At 33.6% G+C, this 22392-nt stretch overlaps 1 protein-coding gene across 1 annotated transcript in view; it reads left to right on the plus strand.

The window, feature by feature from the left end:
* The window catches only part of LOC106882437 (protein unc-80 homolog), a 281073-nt gene that overhangs the window by 203354 nt on the left and 55327 nt on the right, over nucleotides 1-22392 (plus strand). Inside the window, exons 40-49 of the mRNA XM_089347637.1 lie at nucleotides 945-1074; nucleotides 3627-3695; nucleotides 3891-3998; nucleotides 5748-5858; nucleotides 7488-7645; nucleotides 8725-8853; nucleotides 10874-11093; nucleotides 11776-11855; nucleotides 13750-13873; nucleotides 17712-17726. Coding sequence (XP_089203763.1) covers nucleotides 945-1074; nucleotides 3627-3695; nucleotides 3891-3998; nucleotides 5748-5858; nucleotides 7488-7645; nucleotides 8725-8853; nucleotides 10874-11093; nucleotides 11776-11855; nucleotides 13750-13873; nucleotides 17712-17726 — 1144 coding nt within the window. The remainder of the gene's footprint in view (nucleotides 1-944; nucleotides 1075-3626; nucleotides 3696-3890; nucleotides 3999-5747; nucleotides 5859-7487; nucleotides 7646-8724; nucleotides 8854-10873; nucleotides 11094-11775; nucleotides 11856-13749; nucleotides 13874-17711; nucleotides 17727-22392) is intronic.

Genomic DNA, 22392 nt, shown 5'->3' on the forward strand with positions numbered 1-22392 from the left:
CCATGGCCCTGGCAACGATCACGGTCAGATGTGCTTTTAACATTCCACTGGCACGAGTGCCAATCAGGCAGTACTGTCATCAGCCACGTCAGCAATTTTGATTTGTTTAGACTTGCCTCGATAGGTCTTCACAAGCAAAGTTCATTTTCCAATGAATGAGGGGTACTCATAAGTGGGCCAGTTACACCCCATGTTTGGATGTGCTTTTAATGTTCCACTGGCACGAGTGCCAATCATGTGGTACTGTCATCAGCCATGTCAGCGATTTTAGGTCTTCACAAGCAAAGTTTATTGTCCAAAAATAAACAACCAAATTTCCACTACCACCTACAAGAATTGGTTAGCATCAGACTTCCAACTATGCAGTGGAACTGTATCAGTAACTAAATCTTGAATATATAACATGTTTTGACACTTTATGGTTTATAATGTAATCACTAAATAAAATGAAACAAAATTACTAGGTGTGTTGAATATGACTATCATATCATGACTCGAGTGAGGGGGTATGGCGTAGTGGTTCGGGTATTATACTCACAGTTACATGATTTAGTTTCAGTTCCCGGACCGAGTGATGCATTGTGTTCTTGAACAAAACCTTTCATGCTGCTCTGTAACCACTTCAACACCATGCACCAGTACAGGTAATATCAATTTGATAGACTGAGTGACCTAATGTATAGCACAAACATTTAATCACTAAAGCAAATCATCTGTGTAGGTTGTTCAGTAAGAAATTACAGAATCCTCAATTGTCATCTACAACAGGAAAGTTCATTATCACAACTCTACAATTAAGTAATCATTTCAATCTCTGCATACAATCATCTCCTTAGAAAATATCCCTGGCCAAATGAGTACAATTTTGAAATGAAACTTAGTATATTATTACAAGTTTACTACTGCAAGTTTTAAAATATTATGTGTATATATATATATTCCAGCTTCTTGCATATAATGCCAACTATTCTTCGAGTGTACAGCAACAACCAACCAAACACCGTCCTGTGTAAAGCTATTGAGTTCACTTGCCGCCAATTTTACATCCTTCACAGAAAACCTTTTATACTTCAGGTATAGTAAAACAAACTATTAAGTTTCATATTTAAGTGAATTACTTGCTTTAAGAACAAATGATGTCTTGTTTTATGTACATGCATGCATGCATGCATACATACATACATACATACATACATATGTACGTACATGTGTGCGTGCGCATGCGTGAGTGTGTGTGTGTGTGAGTTAACAGAACTTGAAAGAAGTCCATTGTATATATATATGTATGCATGTATATGTGTATAAGTTTCTGTCTCCTTGCCTTGACATTGTATGATAATTGTAAGCAAGTGTCATGTCCTTTGTCATGTCCTTTGTTTCACTCTTCCACAGAACACATAGTCATGGGAAAAATTACCTGACTTAGAAACAGGTGAAGGTTGGCAACAGTAAGGGCATCTAGCCATAGAACATCTGCTTCAACAAATTCCACCTGACCCATGTGAGCATGGAAAAATGGATATTAAAACGACAATGATGATGATGATATATACATATATATATATATATATACATATATATAGTCATCATTGTAGATTCACTACTCTTATACTATGTACATTAATTCAAGCTAACTTGATCAAAAGAGTGAATAGATGACATGGACATTCCAAACACACTTCTCCCCCAATGATGATTTTCATGATTTTCTCTGGTACATTATCCTGCAGTTTGAAATATCTCACATCCCTCATTTTCACCATTGTAGAACACATGCAAGCCTCTTTTTACCTTTCTTTCTGTTATATACAGCTGATAACTAGCTTCTCTTCTAGACACTTGATATTGTTCTCTGTAGCTCTCACCCTCCCACTTCTAGTCTTTCCAGGTCTGTTTCTTCCATTTGACTGTTACCTTGCATCACCTACAACTGTTACCTTGCATCACCTACAACTGTTACCTTGCATCACCTACAACTCTACAGCCATCAGAAAGATACCTCATAGAAATTCCTGCTTGCCCTCTATGTTATAAGTCTCTAGTTCCTCCCTCATGTCAGGTGTCAACTAGTATTTCTCTAAACCTACAACTTTCAGTTTCTGTATCACCCCTCTTTAAATTTTACTATGTCTTTGAATGCATATGTAATTTTATAATTTACTAGCAGTATAGCCCGGCACTGCTCGGGATTAAGCTAGGATTATTAAGTGATCAAGTGCTTTATTTCAAACCAAAATAAGTAACATCGACATCAGATTTGAGCGAAATCCGTTGAAATTGGTTTGGCTGAAAATGGTTTGCTGGCAATTTGATTTGGAAATCCCATAAGGAATCAGTTTATTGGTTATTTCCACTCATTGATTGTTTTTTTTTAAAGTTGCATTAGAGATATGCATAGGAGAAGGTTGATCTGAAGGTTTGCATTGTGGATGTGGATTGGAGTAACTTAGGAAAACTTACCAACTGCCTTAACCCAAAAATAAGGGGCCTGTCCCTTCTAGGTTAACTCTAACCCTAACCCTGACCCTAAAACCGTAACCCTAACACCAACCCTAATCCTAATCCTAACACTAACCTTAACCCTAATCCTAATCCTAACCGTAAAACCCTAACCCTAACCCTAAAACCCTAACCCTAAAACCTTAACCCTAAAACCCTAACCCTAAAACTCTAACCGTAACACCCTAGTGGAAATTGTGCAGGTGTTAATCTGAAAAATTACCAAACCCTTTTTGTGGTCCGAAAAACGGGTTGGGTGGGGTGACTGACAAATTGTTACATACGTTTTTGTTTCATAGTTGTGAAATATAAACAAAACTCTTTCGCTCCCAAAGTAGTATATGTGCGTGTGTGTGAGAGTGAGAGGGGGGGAAAAGATGAACGATTTGAAATAAATAAATGATTTAAAATAAATATATTTTAATTGTTGTGTGAGAAAGTATATATAATCTCATTATAGAATATAGTGTCTTTCAAAAACATCGTATATTTTAAACTATATCTCATGTTTTAGAAAAATAATGCATTTTACATTTTACACTTACTCTGTCTTCCTTACCTACATTTTCTTTCATAATATGCTTTGTCGCCCTCTTCCACTTTTTCGTTCTTTTTTTTTTTTTTTTTTGTTAGACGCTGGCAAACAAAATCTGTCTTGGTTAGAAAAATTTTCTTTGCTTTCTGTCTCCCTTTCCCACATTATCATTTTTTTTCTTGTTAGACACTAGCAAATGCACTGTGTATCTCCCCCCTGTCACAAACACACTATTTTTCTCTCTCTCTCTCTCTCTCCTTCACGTGCGTACGCACAGATTTGACTTCGCCATGTCAACAAACTTCAAAATTGGTAGAAGTTTATCGATTTTTACAGCTATACGTGGGTGCCTCTGAGAGAAAAAGTTGACGAAACTGCAGATAGGGTCATTCCGAATCTCCTCCTAAAATTGGAGCGACATGCGTGCTAATTTGTGGACGTGCATAAAGTACAATCATGTACACACACACACATCCTGCCTTATATATATACGGATAAACTTATCTAAAATGCAAAAACAGAAAGTAATCATGTAATGTGAAATATTTTACCCACTTCAAATATTTAATAAGCTGTTGATATATATTTTCAGATGTTTGGCAGTACTGCACCAATTCTAGATATGGACAGCTGTGTAACAAGAGTGTTTGACTGTAATAAGGTAAAAAATTCTTTTTTTATATTCTGTATGCTATTTCTTCAAAAAAAAACATCTCATCAACTATACAAAATGTCTAGGTTAACATGAAAAAAAGTTTTTTTACTCACTAATTTTGTTACTTGAAACAATAAACTACCAAATGACAGTGAAATAAGTTGAAATAATCTCTCTCTCTTTTTATTTTTTAAATTCCAGATACAACCTGAGTGCTTATTCAGAATTATCCTTGATATTGGTCATTCTGTTAATGATAATTTGGACATCCTTGATTTAGTGACTGGAGAGAAACCACTAAAGGCACTAGTAAGTTTTGACAAATTATAATCGAATTTCAATTTTCATTTCGTTTTTTTTTTTTTTTTAGATTTTGAATAACATACATTACTAGAGCAAGTTCTAGAAAAACTAAATCTGTAATCTATTTTTACCTTACAGTAAGAGAAAGTTCTCTTACATTAACAACACTAATGGTGACATAACTGAGTTATGCAACTATAATGTTACATAACGATAATGTCACCCAATTTCAATATGAAATTCCATACTTACTTAAGAAATCTCTTTTAAATATGATTATTGTGATATTCTTCACAAAATTTGGAAACTTAGCTGTAACTTTGTTTTGTAGTAAGAATTTTTTTTTAATTAGAACTGCAATTAGTCGATATTTCAATTACATTTGAGCTAGTGTAAGTCATAACACCTGTAAGGTTAATGCCGTTCTTTATTGACTATCTGATAAAAAGTTCAAATCTCACTACTGAACCTTTTATTTTGGGCACCTGGGCAATATGCAGAAATATGTATACATCTATTCCTCAATACTACTCCTTCCCTTAGTTGAGGGCACTTATCTTGTAAATTATTTGGTATCCACACTGCTGCTGGTGCCTTTTAAAAAGCACCCAGTCAAGTGGTTGGCACTAAGAAGAGTATCCAGCTGTAAAACTCATGCCAAAGCAGACGATAGAGATTAGTACAGTCTTCTGATTTGCCAGCTCCTGTTGAACCAGCCAACCCATGCCAGCATGGAAAACAGATGGTAAAGGATGATGATGATGTGTGCTTTAGTCTACCTGAATAATTTCAGGTTCTTACCCTATTTCATAATTATATTGGTTATTATCATCATCATCATCATCATCGTTTAACGTCCGCTTTCCATGCTAGCATGGGTTGGACGATTTGACTGAGGACTGGTGAAACCAGATGGCTACACCAGGCTCCAATCTGATTTGGCAGAGTTTCTACAGCTGGATGCCCTTCCCAAAGCCAACCACTCCGAGAGTGTAGTGGGTGCTTTTACGTGCCACCAGCACGAAGGCCAGTCAGGCGGTACTGGCAACGGCCATGCTCAAAATGGTGTATTTTATGTGCCACTTGCACAGGAGCCAGTCCAGCAGCACTGGCAACGATCTCACTCGAATGTCTTTACATGTGCCACTGGCACAAGTGCCAGGAAGGCGACGCTAGGCACAGGTGCCATCACGATTTCGCTTTCACTTGCCCCAACAGGTCTTCGCAAGCCGAGTTTAATGTCCAATTAAGGAGACGACGTTGGTTATAAAAGTGGTAAAAAAAATTTGTCCTTTCTAATTTTGGCACAAAGCCAGCAGTTTTGTGGGAAAGGGGAAGCTGATTGCATCAACCCCAGTACTCAAGTGGTACTTATTTTATCAACCCTGAAAAGATGAAAGGCAAAGTCAACCTTTGCAGCATTTGAACTCAGAATATAAAGAGCCAGAAGAAATGCCACTGAGCATTTTGTCCTGTATGCTAAGGAAAAAAAAATTATTTCTTTAAATGTCCAGATTTACAAAAAACTATCTTAGTCATATAAGCCAATACAAAAAAGAAAGTGAGAGTATATTTAACAAACTAAAAGAAGACCATCCCCAAATATATAACAATATTTAACTAATATAAACTATTAAACCAAAACTAAAATGGAAAAATTAATGAAATACAATGATGACATTGTGATTTTGATGATGTTTGTTTTTTGCTTAAATGTTTCTTTAAATTTATCCTCAAATATTATTTGTTCTGTAGGACTTTTGCTATGAAAATGATTCTGGAAACTTTGATATGGTTGATATTGTAAATATGTGTGTGACTGTCATTGCATATTCTCCTGATTCCTTCCGGAGCTACCAAATGTTGGTAAGTTGAAATCTATAATTTACATAAGAAAAACAATTCCTAGAACTTAGTCTTAACTCTGATCATTAATTAAGTATCTAATACTAGTATTTCCAAGACAGGGTTCCTCAGAACTATAGGATTCTACAAGAGGTTACCAGAAATTTCATGAGGAATAATGATATATAAGTTAATAATATGCAAATGTATTTTTAGTCATTTTTATGTTTAATTCTATTTTTTTTCTTATTTCATTTTATTTTATTATTCACACCCAGTATATTCAAAATATTGGCATCTCTGGGTTGTAAGGAGTCCTTAATTGGGAATTGTAAGAAAATTTATTTAACCCTTTTGATATCAACCCACCTGAAATCATCCCTGCTTCTATAAAGTTAATTCCTTATTTTCAAGTGATCTAAATTAAAATTTTACATCAAAATTTCATCTTAATTTATGTCCCACATGCCAATTTAACAATGACAAAGAGATAGTTTACTAAATTCTTCATTATTTTCAAAATTAGCTGAAACAAAGCCAGCGTATTTCATCAGAAATATGGAACGAAAAATGTCGAAATTTCTTAAACCTTGTTTGTGACATTTAATGGACTTAGCCCTGCAAAACTTTCAACAATAGTTTCATGACTTGTTTAATCATCGTCATCAGTGGTAGTAGCAGCATTCTAAGGATTACTTTTCCATGCCTGCACAGACCAGATGAAACTTCATTGAAGCTGAATTTTCTACAGTGAGGTGTACTTTAGATGTCAGCCTTCCTTTGTTTCTAAGCAAGGGAATAATTTCTTCAATCTATCAAACAACAAACAGCCTAGACAAGCTTTTATGATGGATTGCAAATAAATGTTATTATTTATACAAATAGTAATAGATTGGTTTATAGTAAATGCATGCTTCAAATCCTGTCAAGAATCTCAGACATACTTCTATGGTGGACTACAAACAAACAACACCGTTTATATGAACAGTGAGGCTTTGCCTCTAGTCAGCATGCACATACCAAGACAAGGAGCTTATTCACTCAATCATGCATGCACACACATGCATAAACACACGCAAACACAACAGGCTTCTTCCAATTCCACCTACCAAATTTCTCTCACAAAGTATTGTGAAAGAGGAAACCAGCCAACAACATCCCTAAACACATGGGTCCGTAGCAATCTTATTAAACACACAGCTACACAGGCATCTCTTATGAAATTTAACTCTGTAAAAGAGAAAGATTAATAAAGATAGTTAATAATATTTTCATGTTGTTGTTTCCTGAGGCATGAATGTATTTTAAATATTCCACAAGATTGGGAAATATTGATCTAAAATATTACACAACCTAAACTAGTTTTATGAAAAATATTTACAAGAAAATCATTTTTTTTTGTTTTTTCTTATAAAATTATAAATAAATTTAATAGCTGTTTATGATCAAATTCAAATTGAACATGAGTATTTGCGTGTTCGTGCATGCATGAGTGTGTGTATTGATGTACATGAGAGATGAGGAAAAGAGAAATAACCAGAACATTCATTCAATATATCCATCCATACTTAGACACTCTTGCACCCCCTCCACACACACACACAAGTTTATATTCTCATATTTAAATGCATGTATAATGATTTCTCTCAGATTGTCCTGGAAGTAGTTGTGCCAAGATTTTTGAAACATCTAAAGGAAGGAACTACGCAGAAAGAAAGCCTGAGTGCAGCTCAAGCAGAGATCCAAGCTATTACCAATATAGCTATCTCAATAAGAGCCTTGATTAATTCATGTGAAATATTCACAAGGTATAATAACCTCTCTTTTCAACTCAATATAATTTTTGTTCTATTCTATTCCTTTCATTATTAGATTTTGCTTCTTATTTTCCTTTCTAATTTTTGTTCATTTTTAAACTTAAATTGCAGTTTTAAAATTTTCAGTTTCAAAAGTTAACCAGTTTCATAGCAGTGTGATTTTATTACACCCAGCTGTGAAATATTTATTCCGATAATCCATACAAATAATAAATGTTTGATTCAAAAATAGATGAAAACGTTTGTGTTTTGTACAAATCTGTTATATGTAACAGAAGCAGTATTAGATTAAAGTAGTCATCTGTGCATCATACTTAATATAGATACATTGTAAAAGGCAGGTTTATTCCAGCATTTATCCTGAGATAATATTATGCTAAGCTTAAAAACACAAAATATATCAATATTGACAAATTTTATCTTGGCAATGGTTGGCCGTGAGTACACACTATTGACAATGCCCAATGAGGCAGAAATACATCTAGCATTCTTATCTACAGCTAGGATGATTTTGATCTACTACCAATATATGTTGTGTTTTAAAACACAGCACTTCTATAAGAGATATTACCTCAGGACAAATATCTCAGTAAATTGGCCTTTTGTGATATATTTACACTATGATATACTGATGACTATGTTAACGTTTTTTATTTTGTGTGTTGAGTATTTTTCAACATTTCTTATATGACACTATTGTCTTTTAGGGGACTCATTCTGACAATAAAAACATACACTGGTTTTAGTTAATTTTATTATTAGTTAACTAAGGCAGCAAACTAGCAGAATCGTTAGAGCATCAGACAAAATACCATACAATTTTTCTTATGATTCTTTATGTTCTGGTTTCATATCCTGCTGAGATCAACTGTCTTTCATCCCTTTGGAGTCAATCAAGTACTGGGGTCAGTAGTATTGACTAACCTTCCCCTTATAATTGTTGGTGTTGTATCTCAATCAGAAACTATATTTAATTGATTTGTCACTCTTTTACTATCCAGCTATGGGATTTTCAGTGATTTTCTTCTTTTTTTTTTTCCCTTTTTTTCATTCTCTAATTTCTCTGACAGAAATATGAGTATTCCACAGCGTCACATGGAGGTTGTAAATGCAAGCATGAAACCTATGCAGAATCATACCAACTTCTCCACACAAACATCTGGATATTATTATGATGATAAAGAAGAATCTCATACCAGGTCTGCAAAATGAATTCTCCAGTAAATTGATTTAGAACAGGAAATCATTTATAACCAAGCTTAAATGTTGGTTTCTTGGTTCACTACATCCTAATATTCTAGAGGAATGAGAGAAATGGGAAATTGTGATGTTTATGCCTTTTAGAAGAAGCATAAGTAAAATAAATTAATCTAGCATGGGATGAATTGTTAGAACACCAGAAAGAATACTTTGAGTATTTGTTCCTATTTTCTGTGCTCTGAGTTCAAATCCTGCCAAGGCCAAGGCTTTTCATCTTTACAGGGTCAATAAAAATGTACCAATCTTGGACGTTGGATTGGTGGAACTGTAAGAATGTTAAACTTGATGTCTTGCAGTATCTGTCTTAGTATTTTGCCTTCTATGTACAGCCCCATCAAATCCAATGTCCTGAATTAGTATATTTTTATCAACCCTACAAAGATGAAAAGCAAAGTGACCTTGGTCAGATTTGAACAGAGACTATGGAGAAAGGAAGAAATACTGCGAGGCATCAGATAGGTGCTTTAGCATTTCATTCAATACTAGTTCAGTCTATTTTACTTATTCTATTTAATACATTTGTAAAAGACAAAAGTATCACAATTTCCCATTTCCCTCATTCCTCTAGAATCTTAGTATATAGTGTTCTACTTGGGTGGTAGATCTAAACCCTCACCCAGTTTAACATCATTTCCTGACATCTTGAGCACCTTTAGTGGAGTCCACTTTATTGCAAGCATTCAAACTAGATCTCCAGTTTGAGGATACCTTTTTCTCTCTGTCTTCCATCAATCTCAAAGGCCTTGTAAAGGCCACTGCCTACTCTCCTAACATAAAGATGAATAAATTGAACATAAATTGGATTGCAGTCTAAACCGGCCAAAAGCTTACAGCTCCTAAGGATTTTGTACATTTTTTTATATATTGATTTCATATAATTTTACTGTCTGTAGTAGGTGCTTAGTGGATAGCAAATTGGGTCAGTAATTTCATTTTGATTGCTAATTGGAATTGCTTGGAAAAGGCATGAATATGAGTATCCTACATTCTTAGTTCTACTATAAACTGAAGGCTGTATGCCTGTTTAAACCATGTACATTGATTATCTTTTCTTTTCTTTTTTTTTTTTTGTTTGAAATTTTATCAAGAAAGAGATACAGTTATATCTGTTTATAAGCTATAGATCACTGGTTCAAACTGGAAATGTGAAGTCTGATTTGAGTTATGTTATTTTTCAATCTGTTTGATGGGAGATTTGAAATTTAAAGTTAAAATGGACATATTTTTTCATTAGCTGAAATCAGTGATTTAGTGGTTGATAAGTCAATGAACAATTAAAGACATTTATAGATCCACGTTGAAAAAAAAATTCTGCTTTTTCATTAAATTTTGATTTAAGTTCAAATTTCAATTTTGATTTTTTTCTTTTCAATATTTTTATTTATCTATTTATTTTTACTTCAATTTCAATTTTATTAATTTGAAATTTCAAAACAAAATTACTAGAAAAAGAACACAAATAAAAACTAGTATCAAACTTTATCAATTTAACTGCTTCCATATATCATCATCATCATGTTGGGTATCATGGAACACATTATTACTTGCCATAATCTATATTTATTGTAAAATATTCCCATTCTGTTGAGCAATGATGAATCTTACAAATAACATCCAGTTATAAAAGTAACTTTAAGATATGAAAATACTTTAAATTATACTTACATTATGTAAAAGATCAAAATAATTATTCTGTTCTTAAATTAGTATTGTGGTGTAGAAAAATCTTAATAATATTTAATGATGTGACATGCACCACAAAACAACAGGTGAGCTTCCAGTGAGTCACGTCTGCAAACCTGTTGCTGGTTTTTCACCAGAGCAATTCCCTTCACTTAATCTGCTAACTCTGGTAAGAAAGACATGAAACCATCACACAGTATCAGTTCCCTTCCTTGTACTTTATTATGAAATCATTAATATTACTTTTATGTTTTTATTTATATTTTATGTCTTCAGCCGTGTTGGAGATGATGGCAGAAAGAAAGGATATGTGCCTGATGATGATGTTGATGCCAAGCAGGAATTTCGTAAACCCCGAGATACCTTGCTATTCATTTCCTCTGAGTTTTTCTCCAACTGTCACTTCCGTCTACGTGAATTGCGAAAAAAGAAGGCTGACCCCTCACTCCGTCCTGCTGATAAACCACCTGAGCTATTTGACTCTAAAACACATAATGTAAGTGAAGAACTAGGCAGAAGATCTACTTAGAATTGCTTTACCTTGTAAATCTTACAAGTTGTCATCAGGAAAATTGAACTATATCTTTTGTCTTATACTTATGTTAGTCATTGGACTGTTGCCATGTTGGGGCACTGTATTAGAGGATTTAAACAAATAAATCAATCCAAGTACTTACTTTGTAAGTCTGATACTTATTCTATTGATTTCTTTTGCTGGACTGCTACATTTCAGTGATATAAACAAGCTGACACCTGTTCTGAAACAGTTGGGTGACATACACACTTTTACATATATGGCATTAGGAAGGGTATCCAACTGTAGAAACTATGCCAAAGCTGACAGTTGAGGTTGGCACAATCCTCTGGCCTGCCAGCTCCTGTCAAACCATGCGACCCATGCCAGCATGGAAATCAGATGTTAAATGACGAGGATGATGATACACACACATATATACATATACTCATATGGTGGGTTTCCACACAGTTCCCCTCTCTCATGGCATTGTTAGCCTAGGGTTATAGTAAAAGACACTTGCCCAAGGTACCATGCAGTGGGGCTGAACCTGAAACCAGGTGACTGCAAAGCAAGCTACTTAACCACACAGTCCCAAATGTATTTCTTAAAAATTTAATCTCAATAATTTTTATTTATTTATATATTTATTTTAATTCTCCAGCGCCTTGCTGAAATTGCTCATACATTATTGAAGCTAGCTCCATATGACCCCTACAGCATATCTTGCCCGGGATTACAAAGGTATGTTGAATGGTTTAGGTTTTTGTAATATTTTCTATCTGGAACCAACTTAGCATATATTTGACTTTATAACTGATATATATTATATGTATTTATTTAACTATTACACTGTGTAACACGATTTTGTCCTTGGGTAGCATCTGTTATTTCCTATTTGCTTACCCCTAGAAAGTATGAAAAATGGCTAATATTTCCTTCAAACTTTGCTTTTGTTATATTTATTCAAACCCTAAAGCACCCCTCTCAGCACATGACTACGATGCTCCCCCACTACTTCTGCAAATGATCAGAGATGCACATATTGTCAAGCAAATCTGTGGTATTGTTATAACATGTCTGCTTCAGCAACTCAGCCCTGAATCTGTCTGAAATGTAATGGAAAATAGGTCAGTTTCAAAACATTTATGTCTAGATAGAAAGCAAATAGGAAATAATACTTACTGACCAAAACCCCCCCAAAATCACAATTTTGTTACACAGTGTTATATATAAACTTTCATTACGCTTAGTCAAACTAGTCATTATAAAAATAAATACCAATTCTAGTAGAGAGATGAATTGGTTAAGTACAGAGTTATGTTACAGAATGGTGGCACAACAATCCACTGGTTTCCTTTCAGTTTTCTTTTCTAATCATATTTGCTTGTTCTACTGCAGGAATAAGTAAAAAAAAAACAGAAAGTTTGGTGTCTTATCCATAATACAATGAAATGCTTGTCACTAGATGTGGATACACAAAATATCCTTTTCCTTTATTGTTATCTCTTTATTCTGAGGATGTCACAATATCATGAAATCATGGTATTGACCAGACTACTGGATGTTGTCATACATTGTTGATCACAATGTGCTTCAGATCGTTTTAGCTTTTGAATGACTCCACCCCACTGGCTAGGCAAGCAGGCCAACATTCCCCTTGATCAGAAGTCTATTCCATCACAGGGTTACCCTTTTACAGCTAAGTGAACTTGAACAACATGAAATGAAGTGTTTTAATCAAGAACACAATATGTTATCTGACCCAGGAATCGAACCCATGATCTAGCAATCCTGAGTGCAATGCCCTAACCAATAGGCCATGCACCTTCACATTCTAAAGATATGGGTAACTAATAATGGTGAGGAAGCTAAAGTTATTACAAATGAAAATATTTTGTAACCATTGCATAGTTGTAACTCCCAATAAAGAATTGATGCTAAAATACTGTTGCAAATCCTCTCCCCTGTTCAAGCTACTGACGACAGGTAAACCCACAGGTTGGTATAATGGCTCTGTTTAGGAGTTGAAATGAAGTTAAAACTCAGCTCAGCATTTGCTTAACACCACATGAAGTAAAAATAATTAAAATAATTTATTGTTTTTTTTTCTTTCTATCTATATTTTTTGTTATCATTAGATTGTGATCCATCAATGAAACAACACTGGCTGACACTTGGTTGCCTTTAACTGATTTCTTTCTGTTATAACCGCTCAGTTTAGAGACAGATTCAACTCTGAGGATGAGTTTCCTCAGTCTATGTGAAATAAACCATTTTTGTTAGACATAACAATAAATTACTAACAAAAAAATACATTCTTTTCTTTAAACAGATCTCAAAGCACACACACAGGTATAAAAAACAGCATGTAAGTATTGGGTTGAAAAACTTTTCTGAATAGCAAAAAAAAATCAAAGGCTTCAACTTTTTTATATCCAAACAGGTTTTACAACTCAATATTTACATGCTATTATTTGTAGCTTTATGTGCATCAAGATCTACTGTTCCAAAAAAGAATTATTTCATGTTTTCTCAAAAGTTTGTAAATTCTTTTGACATTGAAAAGATATACAAGTACTTGTTTTCCTCTGCAAATGTGACAAATGATTGTTGACTTGTATTTTTTATTCATTAGTTACATGGTCCATGTCCTGCCAATAACTGACTGGTCCCAAGAACAAATTCGGCCTGCTTTAATTCTCATACTCCGCAGACTGGACAGACTTTTCAGTAAAGTTTCAAAAAAGTTGTTGGTTAGGGTAAGTATTTTCTCATACTTTTCTCTATCAGCTTTCTGATTCTCAATGCTTCCAAGGTTTATTGTGCTTATCTTTTCTTATTAACCTAACACTATTTTGGTTAAGTTGTTTTTTGTTGTTTTCTTATCGCTCTCAATATATCAGAAGATGTCACATTTGCATTGGAATTTAACCTCATGTTCAAGGTGCTAAGTGAATGAGAGGCATTTCTTCTGATTATATGACCATTTCATTACAGATTTTGATCCTAAGAGAATTTGAATCCAGCTCTATAAGTTTCAGTAAACATTAAGCATTTAATTACATAGAATTTTTTTTAACAAATTGTAGTTTTTCACATGTTTTTACATTTTAACCACATCGTACGTCATATATAGTACACGGGTAACTGATCCAACCTGCATCATGTATCACTATTGGTACACAGTATAAATTTAAAGAAATTTTAAAAACTGATATTCTAATGAACTTATTTATCATTATACATGATTTATGTTTTAGAAATGAAGGATAATAAATAAATTTTGCAAATTTATAATATATATTCTTGTTTCATTATCAAAACTTATCAATAATAATAAAGTAAAATAAGTAATAAGAAAAAGCAACTGAACAAATGCTAGTGAGGCTTAATGGCTAAACTCAGAGATGCGTTTAAAGTGTTAAAAGTTTAATAGTTTTCTTACAGTTAACATTCAGACATTATCTAGAAAACATTGCATAAATATAAAAAAAAGAGGAACATACTGATCAGAAATTTAGCTTGGATATTCTGGGAAATATCTCAAATTATTGTAAGAACATCCATAATGGCCTTATACTATAGTGTAACTGAATACCATTCACAGCATGGACATATAATGACTATATGAATACTGACAACCAGTAAAATGAAATGATGTCAATTGCATTTAGTGTCATTTAATTATATCTTTGATGTTGTGGCAATAATAAGTGCAACTGTTCCACTTCTTGTCCACTGAGAGAAGACCATTCACAAACAGCACCATCATATGAGAAACACAAATACTGTCAGGCCTTTTAAACAAATAACTGATAGAGCATCCTTTATCTCATGGCTATAATCAAGAACACCTTTCTATATATTAGTAAAAGTGAACTTCAGTGCTAATGAAGCCTTGTGTGGTGAGTGTAGAGAGCATCCGCCCAGCTACAAGTTCAGAACCAGTAAAACCTGGTTGGGGACCCTACTCAACCACTGCCCGGTTTCTATCATCCAAACAGAAAGTATATAGAAATCAGCTGAGGTTAGTTTATGGCAGGCCAAAGTTAATCTACATCAACAGAGATATTATGATTCTCTATATATATCAAGGATGTCGAATATACCCACAATACACTAACCACCTTGTGTTGTACTCAGGTGCGTAGCTAGAGTTGGGTAAGCAGGGCACATGCCCTGGGCACCACTTTGAGAGGAGTGCAATTTTGACCAAGATCATTTTCTAATTAAGCTATTAAACAAACGTTAAACCTTTTCAGGCATGGTTTGTTTTGCTTATCACCATCCATGCCACTAAACTCCTTTTCTATGCAAGTTTCCACTTTTCAATTGGGTGTGGGGGAACAATTTTGATGCTTGCTCTGGGTGCTATTTACTGTAGCTACACCCTTGGTTGTACTGTCTGATTATTTTGATCCTGATGGGAACAATCTATAAAACTAATGGCGAATACATCAACTGGGTTTCACATGTAAATTTGGAGATGTGAAAGTCATCATTGAAGCAACTAATCTGGAGTAACCTATTCAACTAAAAGTTTATGTTGATATTAAGTACTCCCAGTTAGTTCTGTTTGTGTATTCTTGTGACATGAGGTTAACCAATTAAAGTACTATTGAAATGGCATTCTATAAATAACCACCTCACCTTTGTTCTTAGACATCGTGTTCTAAATTTTTGGACTTAATGTTGGTTACAATTTTGAGCAGAGAATCAGCCAGTATGATATCTACATGGTTACTCAACCTGATAGATATAGTAGTCAAATCTGCTTCAAATCGTACCAAAACTTCATCATCATCATTGTTTAATGTCTGTTGGATGGTTCAATTGGACTGGCCAGACTCCAAACTGTCTGTTGTGGCATGGTTTGTACAGTTGAATGCCCTTCCTAATACCAATCACTTTGTCCTGAGTGCTTTTTACATGGCACTGGCACTTGTAAAGGATAAGCCTGTATGTATGGATCCTAAAAAAAGAAATGATAATATAGTAATAGATAGACTAGAGGAAATGTTTAACCAATAGTTGGAATGCCTTTGATCAAAGATCTACTCAATCAAACTTGATCTGGGGTTAAACAAAATTTAATGAGTATGTAAATCTGATGAGTTAAAACAGAAAATAGAAAAGGGTTAGGAAGAAATGTTATAAAAAGTCTTTGGAATATTTCATAACATAAATAACAACACTCAAAATGTTTAAATGATAGTTGATTGTAAAACTTGTCCTTTATTAATAATATGAGTGAAATAAACATTGGAGATGCTTCACTCCATGCAGAAACTGCAGGAGATACTCAGATATTGCAAGCTCTTCTGATGCAGTACATTGTTGGAAACTTTTCTCTAACATCAGCAGGAACCTCAGAGTCACAAGCATTTTGTTCCTTAGCCTGTACACTTCACCTGAATGGAACAGTGAAGGGTGAATTAGTCTTCACCTGCCGAAGGGTTCCAACTGTGGTCTTGTCAACCATAGTCATCTCGAGCTAGTTTCAGCTGCCATGCTTATCTCCTTGGTGGCTTTCATCAGTTGTCTGTATTTCAAACAGCCACTGCAGGAAATTTATATATATTATTTTACTTTTATTTCTATCCTCTTATTTTTAGATACTTTAATTAATGTTAGAGATATTCTTAATGAGTTTTTGATAAGAGTGTATTTTTTTTTCAGTCTTTGTGAATTCTAATTAAACATTTAAACAGTGTTCAATATGAATTTTTTACTCCTTATATAAACAGAATTAACACTGGATCATCATATGGCACTATTGACCTTCTAGTTTCATACAGAATTTTAATGATAAGGGGTGTAAACATTTAAACATTTAAAACAATCATATTGTTAAACTGCTTCACAAAAATAAAGCTTTCTCTTCAGGACCAGAAAATATTTCTGCTCTGAACACTTGTTGTTCCTCAACAAGACATCAGTATGATCCATTTTAGAATACTACTCATATTTCTGGAATGAAGCAGCTCCTGTAACTACAAACAAACATTTTAATGTTGCATCCAGCAGTAAAAGCCATCTCATTGATTAACAAACATTCATTCACCATTTTTATTTAGGTTCTTCGCACCAGCAACTAATATTATTTCAAATGGGCTTGCATCTTATTTCAGAAAAATCAAAGCTGAAAGTTGCTTATTATTATTATCATCATCATCATCATCATCATCATTATTATTATTATTATTATTATTATTATTATTATTATTATTATTATTATTATTATTATTACTATTATTATTATTATACACCATACAATTTATATTTCTACTTTGTTTTTGCAATATGAATGAATGGGGTTTTTTTTTGTCTTTCATATACACATTTCATTTGTTTTGCTCGCTTTTTACATAAATATACATCATGAAAGAAATAATCTTTTTTTAAACATTTATTTTAAGTTAGCTTCAATGTTTTATAATAATTATTTCAGATTTACAGCACTATAATCTCTAGGGTTTTTTTTATTTAAATATTTTTTTCAATTTTATTTTTGAAAAATAAATTATTTTCTATGCTGTATTTGAAGCTTTATATTCTTGATTAGCATTACACCATTTTTATTGCACTGTGCTTCAGCAAGGATGTCATGAGGTAAGGGTCATTCTTGTTCCATATATATATATATATATACATATATATCTAACATTTAGCTCTGCTCTTCACAGTCACGGCACATTTGCCTTTAGGTCGGTATTAACTGCATCTGCTCAAACTGCCACTACTGCTGCTGTTGCTGCTGCTGCTGCTGCTCTCAATGTTTGCTGCCAAGTTTCAAGTTTTTGTAAACCATCATCATCATCATAATCATCATCTCCACCATTGTCATCACTGCCACTGTCATTGTTACTCATTTTAATTCACTCCATCTCATACATTGTCCAAAGTGGTTGTTATTGTTGTTGTTGTTATTATTATTATTATTATTATTATTATTATTATTATTATTATAATGCTTATTCAGAAATAGATCTGAAGCTGCTGTTTGTTTTGTTTTGTTGAATTGATTTTTGACTTTTGCTACAGCTTGCTGTTAATAGAGCAATATAGAATTCCTCTGCTCCTGGAAGCTTCTATTATTTCCAATAAACAATGTGTCTTCTATTGCCATTTTTGCTGTTCAACTTTGAAAACAACTATAAATATCTATTCTTGTAAACCATAAAATATTTATTTATATGACGAAATGTGTAATATGTATTCAACTCTCTAAATTTTAATATTTGGTCCATTAATAAATCATTTGAACTCCAATTATTTTTATGATGAGATATCAATTATAAAGAAATTTCTAAAGTTACATTTTATGATTCAAAAGACAAATTCAGAAGTAATTTTTCCTAAGTTTCTATAAACTCTTTAACATTTGAATAGGTCATATTCAACCCAAATATTCAGCTGGTTTTATATTCAGACTGGTCAGATGGTGCTTTTCACACCTATCCTACAATGTCATTCTAAAAATAAACAATCATTTCATCAAAATTTCAAAGCTGCAAAATAATGCATGATTAATTCAAAACTAACTCAATTATTCAATTGTGCTCTTGCTCAATGGAGCTGATGTCATTCCAGGTTAGTGATCCCAGAGGTGTCATCATGTGTAGAGCCAACCAAACCTGCCAGTGACCCCTATTGCTGGCAGACCCATGCCAGCCCTTCTACATCCTCCAAGATGACATCAGGCCTCTAAAGATCTTCCTTACTCACGTCCAGCTATCTAGTTCAGGGCATGCCACAGGGCCTCTTCCGGCCTGCAGTTTCTGTGTCAAACAAGTGTAAGGCCTTGATAGGATGATCTGGCAGGAAGTGGAAGACTTGTCTGTTTCAGTGAATGTAGTGGATGGCTATGAGGTGGGAGGCTGTGAGCTGATGTGCACATGCACATAGCTCTTCGTTGGAAATGTGATGGCACCATCTAATGTTCTCAATGGTTCTCAGAGCTCTGCTATCAAAACCATCAATCTCCTTTGCCAGGGTCTGCATGAGGTGCTACGTTTCTGCTCCATAGAGAACAAAGGAGGACCAATGATTTCTAAATGCAAACAAAGTGAATAAATGAGCATTATATTTGACAGAGTAATCCGAATGCGAAAGAGTATCTTCTTTTTCTGATTGAAATTCTAAAAAAAAATAAAACAATTAATATAAATTTGTCCAGCCAGAATCTATTCATTGAATTATCCAGCAAGAGTACTATCTAAAGCAAAAGCAGTAATATTTCTTCCACTTCCTTTAATGCCTCACCTTGTTCACCTTCTATCACTCTTTCTCTTAATCTGCCCTTTTGGTTACATTGACTTGAACAAATGAAGACAACATAGAGTAGTGTAGACTCTTTCATCTTGCTAGGTACAAGGTTACCTCACTGGTGCTGGTGCCACAATAAAATGTAGTCAGTACACTCTGCAAATGGGTTGATGATCAAGTGGAAACAATGTACAGTCAAGAGGGCTTTAGTCTTATCAAAAATGTAACATCATCTCTAGTGCTGGTGCATGTTGAAATTATATCCAATACAATCCGTAAAGTATTCAGTGTCAGAAAAGGGATCAAACCATAGATATAAAACTGAAAGTGAAATGTATAAGCAAGACACAGTCCCTCAAGAAATGACTCAGATTGACTTTCCATTGGTTACAATTAAAAATTATTTCAATTAGCTAATTAGTATTTTACCGAATGAATATACTAGATTTGTTTATTTTTAAAGAAAAACAATGGAACATTCATATTACTACAAAATTGTGTCTTTATTGTAACTCCTTTTTCTTGGTAATGCTTTTGCTATAAACAGCAAACAAGTGGGCGTTTTGAGGTTTCTTTTTTCTTTCTTTCCTGAACCATAAGATTGACTATGGGTTTATTATTTCAAATTTGTGAATTTGCTGTTTTATATTTTTCATTTATTCAACTACAGTTTCTTTCTCAACATTTTATTATCCACACTCTTCTCTGAAGTTGTCAGAAAGCAACCACTAATCTGTTACTTCACTCTACACTTAATCAGTTTATCACTCAACTTGAACTGGGATATCTATAATGATTACAATTTGACTATCAGTAATTCATTTGCAACTAATCTGTATTCCCTGACCTTGATGTTACCTTTAAAATTCACTTCTTTCATTCAACAGAATGGTTTAGATACAGAAAAATCTAAGAAAGTTCAATGCTACATATTTTAAAATATAAATCAGAGAAACTAATTAAATCTATCATTTTAAAAATGTTTTTTACTGTTGTAATAATTATTTAGGAATATTGTAAAATCCCTTAGAAGGTTAAAATTTTCAAACAACATCGCTCACTATTCCTAAGGCAGTTGTTGGGGTAGAGTCCTCAAGCACTTCCTCCATCTGGTCCTCTAAAAAGCAATTGTATAGAGGTCTCCTGCCAGTTGGCTTGACTCGAAGACTCTGTATTGTAATTCTTTCTTGTGACATTTTAATCATGTCTGTTGTGCTGGAGCTATAACTTCTCAATCCATTGAAGTAATGACTCAAGCTGGAAAGACTCTCTGATCTCTGAGTTATGCACTCTGTTGAGTAACATTACTTCAGAGATCCTTTGAAGAAACTTCATTTCTGTCACTTGTATTCATGATCATATTCTTTCAGTCCTTACCCAACATTCAGGACCAGTAATTTTGAGGGGCCAAGTCAATTGCATTGACTCCACTACTTGACTGGTACTTTATTTTATCAACCCCAAAAGGATGAAAGTTGATGCCAGTAGAATTTGAACTCAGAATGTAACCTATCAGAAGTGCCATTATGTCTGATGTGTTAACGATTCTGCTACCTCTAATGCATCTAAAATATTGTTAATATCTAATAAATTTTTGACCTGTTCATTCAGAATAAAGTGTTTTTTTTTTTTCTTCCACTTGTAATTTTAGATTAGTCAAATACTTCATATTGCTTTGATATAAATAATTTCTGAAAATAAATTCTACTTTTACTTAGTTATAAATGACAACTTTCTTGAGTTCTACTGTAACATGTGCTCAAAATTTACGTATCTGGCTATTTATCTTAAGTCAAAAGATTAAAAGAAGCTCTCTCTCTTTCTCTTTCTCTCTCTTTCTCTCTCTCTCTCTCCTTCTCTCTCTCTCTCTCTCTCTCTCTCTCTCTCTCTCTCTCTCTCTCTCTCTCTCTCTCTCTCTCTCTCTCTCTCTATCTATCTATCTATCTATCTTTATCTCCTACCATTCACTGAAGCTTGGAAATCAGATTCTGGCAGACCTACCAATTGTAGTGATTAACTTTATATACAGTTTCCATTCATGAGAGAATTTGTGCATGCCAACACAATTCAGCTTGTGATTTTGGAAATAGTTTTAATCAGTCAGTTTGATAATAGAATTGTTGTCAATTTGTTCAGTAATAAGTGAAGTTAGAAATCTGTAAATTTTATAAGGGAAAACAAACACAAAAAAGTTTTTAAAAAATCATAACATAATTATATAAGAAGTGTTTTGGTGTTTTTGTTCTTTTTTTCATTATAATTCAGATTGTTTCTCAACAGACATCTTATTATACATGTACAGTCCACTTACAAAAAATGTTTCCATTCAATGAAGCTATTCATCTCTGCTTAAAATGTATCATTGATTTCCATTTGTTCCTACCCAAATACTTCATTGATATCAATTTAATGTAATTAAACCATTTATCAATTTATTTTGCTTTACATTATTTACCCTATTTACATTGGACGGATGTGTGTCCTCATCTTGTTTGTTGTCACCACAATGTTTTGGCTGATTTACTCTCCAGCCTTCATCAGGTGTCCTGGTAGAATTTTGAACCCAACCCTGGGTTCTCATTCCTAAGGTATTTTTGCTGTTGTTATTATTATTTATTCAAGGCACTGCCTGGAATTGAACTTGTAATATTGGGGTTAGTAGCCTGCGCTCTTAACCATTACGCTATATGCCCGTGGGCAAGATTACGAGTTCAATTCTAAGCAGTGCCTTGAATAAATAATAATAGTAATAACATCAGCAAAAATACCTTAGAAATGAGAACCCAGGGTTGGGTTCAAAATTCTACCAGGACACCTGATGAAAGCTGGAGAGTAAATCAACCGAAATGTTGTGGTAACAACAAACAAGATGAGGACACATATCCATCCAATGTAAATAATGTACAGAATTCCACATCTCAAAAATATAGAACGTTATTTTGCTTTATTTTATTTTTGTTACAAAAACATTTTATCCAAGATAATCACACTTAATATTGAAAAAAAAAGC

The sequence above is a fragment of the Octopus bimaculoides genome, chromosome 2, assembly GCF_046866305.1.
Source record: "Octopus bimaculoides isolate indiv1 chromosome 2, ASM4686630v1, whole genome shotgun sequence".
Classification (NCBI taxonomy): domain Eukaryota; kingdom Metazoa; phylum Mollusca; class Cephalopoda; order Octopoda; family Octopodidae; genus Octopus; species Octopus bimaculoides.